The 3,216-nt window shown below is 38.7% G+C and overlaps 1 protein-coding gene across 1 annotated transcript in view; it reads left to right on the top strand.

Moving 5' to 3' along the window:
• The window catches only part of LOC107710211 (ephrin type-B receptor 1-like), a 126,765-nt gene that overhangs the window by 119,250 nt on the left and 4,299 nt on the right, over nt 1-3,216 (top strand). The window contains exon 3 of the mRNA XM_016514952.1: nt 2,895-3,179. Coding sequence (XP_016370438.1) covers nt 2,895-3,179 — 285 coding nt within the window. The remainder of the gene's footprint in view (nt 1-2,894; nt 3,180-3,216) is intronic.

Raw genomic sequence — 3,216 nt, 5'->3', positions numbered from 1 at the left:
ATTCCTTTTTGCATGAGCAATTTATGATATATTAATGCAGAACAGAAAATTTTTATTCGCAAACATGTCTGTATTTGTAAAAATCGCTGCACAATCATTTAATCCTGAATTCCACAGACTCAAATTGAAAGGTATTTGTTTGTGGTTAGTAAGATACATGTATAAAATATATGCAGTACATGGATAATTGTGCATACATCTATTAATCATTTTGAGCCTAATATCATCCCATACACACACACTTAATTCTTTTTGTTCAATGGCCGTTCACTCCTTAGGAGTATTACCGCCACCTACTGTATATCTTGCACTGGGCCTTGTTCGTTGGTAGTTGTGTGTGTGGGGGACGTGAAATGCTGTAAACTGCGAAAATGAAGTCTCAAAATCCAAATGAACCGAACAAGATCGACTCGAACTAGACATCAATTAATGCATGCGTGTCACCTGATCCACATATGCACGGATTCGTTTTTGCATGAGCAATTTATGATATATTAATGCAGAACAGAACATTTTTATTCGCAAACATGTCTGTATTTGTAAAAATCGCTGCACAATCATTTAATCCTGAATTCCACAGACTCAAATTGAAAGGTATTTGTTTGTGGTTAGTAAGATACATGTATAAAATGTATGCAGTACATGGATAATTGTGCATGCATCTATTAATCATTTTGAGCCTAATATCATCCCATACACACACACTTCGACAAAACAAACAGCACCCACACAGGTACGTGCACACACACACTTCCTGTACTGATGCGGTAACTTTACAGCCCTCAAGAGTCCACTCACAAACCTTGTATTTGTTTCCCTCTCCCACGGCTGTGCCACCTCAAGGGAATTCTGGGATATCGTAGGATGGTTCATTCGGTCAGCCTGCTCTGTTAAAAGGCACAGATAACCCACAGGGCCAAGCGGTGGTGTGCCTGTTATCCAGCTTTAACGGTGAACTGAACGGTTCAAGCAGCAAGCGATCACGTACAGGCAACATGACCCTACTTTTACCTCACAGCTGTCCACCGCTGGGACTGAGGGACTTAGATCGGATTAGTAGTAAAACATCAGGCTTTTAGCTGCATGGATTGTATCTGTTTGGACAACTATGGTTAAAATGAAAATTTTGAAATTTACTCTGTATAGTTTAAATATATAGTTTCAGATCTGTATGACTTTCTTTCTCCTGTAGAACCCCAAAGGAGATGTTGGGTTGAAATGTTGACGCTGCTCTTTTCCATGCAGTGATAACCAACAGTGACCTGGGGCCATCAAGCTTCAAAAAGTGCCAATATTATCATGAAAATATTCAGAATTACTTACTTCAAGTCTTCTGAAGCCACATGATGACTTTGTGAGGAAAAGACCAAAGTTATTATAAGTTATTAATCATTGGAAGTCTTGCCCTCCGCCACCGCTGTCAAATCTCATTCACATTTATGATTCAAATATTCTGTGTGAAGATGAACAAATGAGATGAGGGCGAGAGAATGATGGCAGGTTTTTCATTGTAGGGCAAATTAACATTTTTAATAAGGATCACTTATGGCAGGGGTTTTCAAACTGGTGTAATAAAAATGTTACAATACATTAAAAAACATAAAAAACAAAACTATACAAATAAATAATTAAAAAAGGAAATTAAAAAAAAATTCCCTTTTTTTTTAATTATGTCATTAATATATACTTATAAGGCTGTCAAATTTTAACTGTAAAACTACTCTGCAATGACATTTATTGTGTAAATCACACAAAATCTGTATTTTTCAGACAATATTTCAATAATTTGGCTTAAGGGCCCTTTTTGTAACTTTTAATTTTTTAGACTGTATTGTCCACAACCATCAGCAGAACTGTCTTCAGCAGCAGTCTGAACATGGCTGCACTCTATCTCTCTCTCTCTTTCTTTCTGCCTGTGCCTTGTTTCACAATCTGCCAGTGGTGCTGTTTTACCAGGGTTGCAGGAGGGCAGCCATATACTGCTCCACTTACTTCTAATTGTAATACGATAGTGCATAATCTCAAATTTGTTACGCATCACATTTTATAATATGGTAATATTATAATGGTAAGTGGCTGGCCGCACTTGGTCTGGACCGAAGCAGATGGCAGCGGCTTCCTCGCCCACCTCAGGTGATTAGGGAGACAGATTTTGGGATCTGAAACTTGGAAAGAGAGGCCATAAAGGTTTCATCATCTCAGAGACGGAAAAAAAAGTTTCAAAGTGATGTAGTGTTTAAAAGCTTTTAGATGTTTTTTTGGGTGGGGAATATGGGGTTGGAGAGGTTTCTGGAAACTCAATTTGTATCAATATTTTATGAAAGGCAGAAACCTGTCTGAGTTCATGCCATGGTTCCACATCGATAGCATTGAATGGACCAACAGTGATATTTCTCATCTTTATTCCACTTCAGCAAGCACCTCTTGCAATTTTAAGTTGAAAATAGGGTTTTTCGCACAATTGACCTGAAAACAGAAAATTCTCTGGGTGCTAAAATGAACATTACTGTGTACAATGTATTTACCAATTGACAAGAATTATGTGATTCAGTTCACCTAAAAGAATCAATCAGATTCGTTCACTGATTTGTTCAGTGGCCCTTCTATGTTACATCATTACACCAGTAAGTGGAGACGAGTGTCTTTTGTGTGGTGTGAATAAGTAATTGAATTATTCACTTAAAATATTCATTCCCTGAGTCATTTACAACAACAACAACAACAAAAACAAGTCTTATTCTTTTTTTGCAATAAGAGACTCCAGTTCTACATTGTAAGCATTTCCCCACAAATAACTTTTATTTTTTTTATATTTTATGTCATTTTAATAATGTATGGTCATCTGCCATCGTTCCTTCTGTTGTGCTAAACCTCCTATTGTGTTTATTTTCCAGTGGGAGGAAGTAAGCGGCTATGATGAAAACCTCAACACCATCCGAACGTACCAGGTGTGCAACGTCTTTGAGTCCAACCAGAACAACTGGCTGCTCACCACCTTCATTGCACGACGGGGCGCTCAGCGTATCTACGTGGAGATGCGTTTCACCGTCCGAGACTGCAGCAGCATCCCGCGGGTGCCTGGATCCTGTAAGGAGACCTTTAACCTATACTACTACGAGACAGACTCTGTCATCGCCACCAAGGGTACGGCGTTCTGGATGGAGGCTCCGTATTTGAAGGTGGACACTATTGCGGCAGACGAGAGCTTCTCGCAAG

The sequence above is a fragment of the Sinocyclocheilus rhinocerous genome, unplaced genomic scaffold, assembly GCF_001515625.1.
Source record: "Sinocyclocheilus rhinocerous isolate Xijiao unplaced genomic scaffold, SAMN03320098_v1.1 scaffold2522, whole genome shotgun sequence".
Taxonomy (NCBI): domain Eukaryota; kingdom Metazoa; phylum Chordata; class Actinopteri; order Cypriniformes; family Cyprinidae; genus Sinocyclocheilus; species Sinocyclocheilus rhinocerous.
The sequence above is the reverse complement of the archived record's forward strand: the minus strand, read 5'-3'. Positions and strand labels throughout refer to the sequence as shown.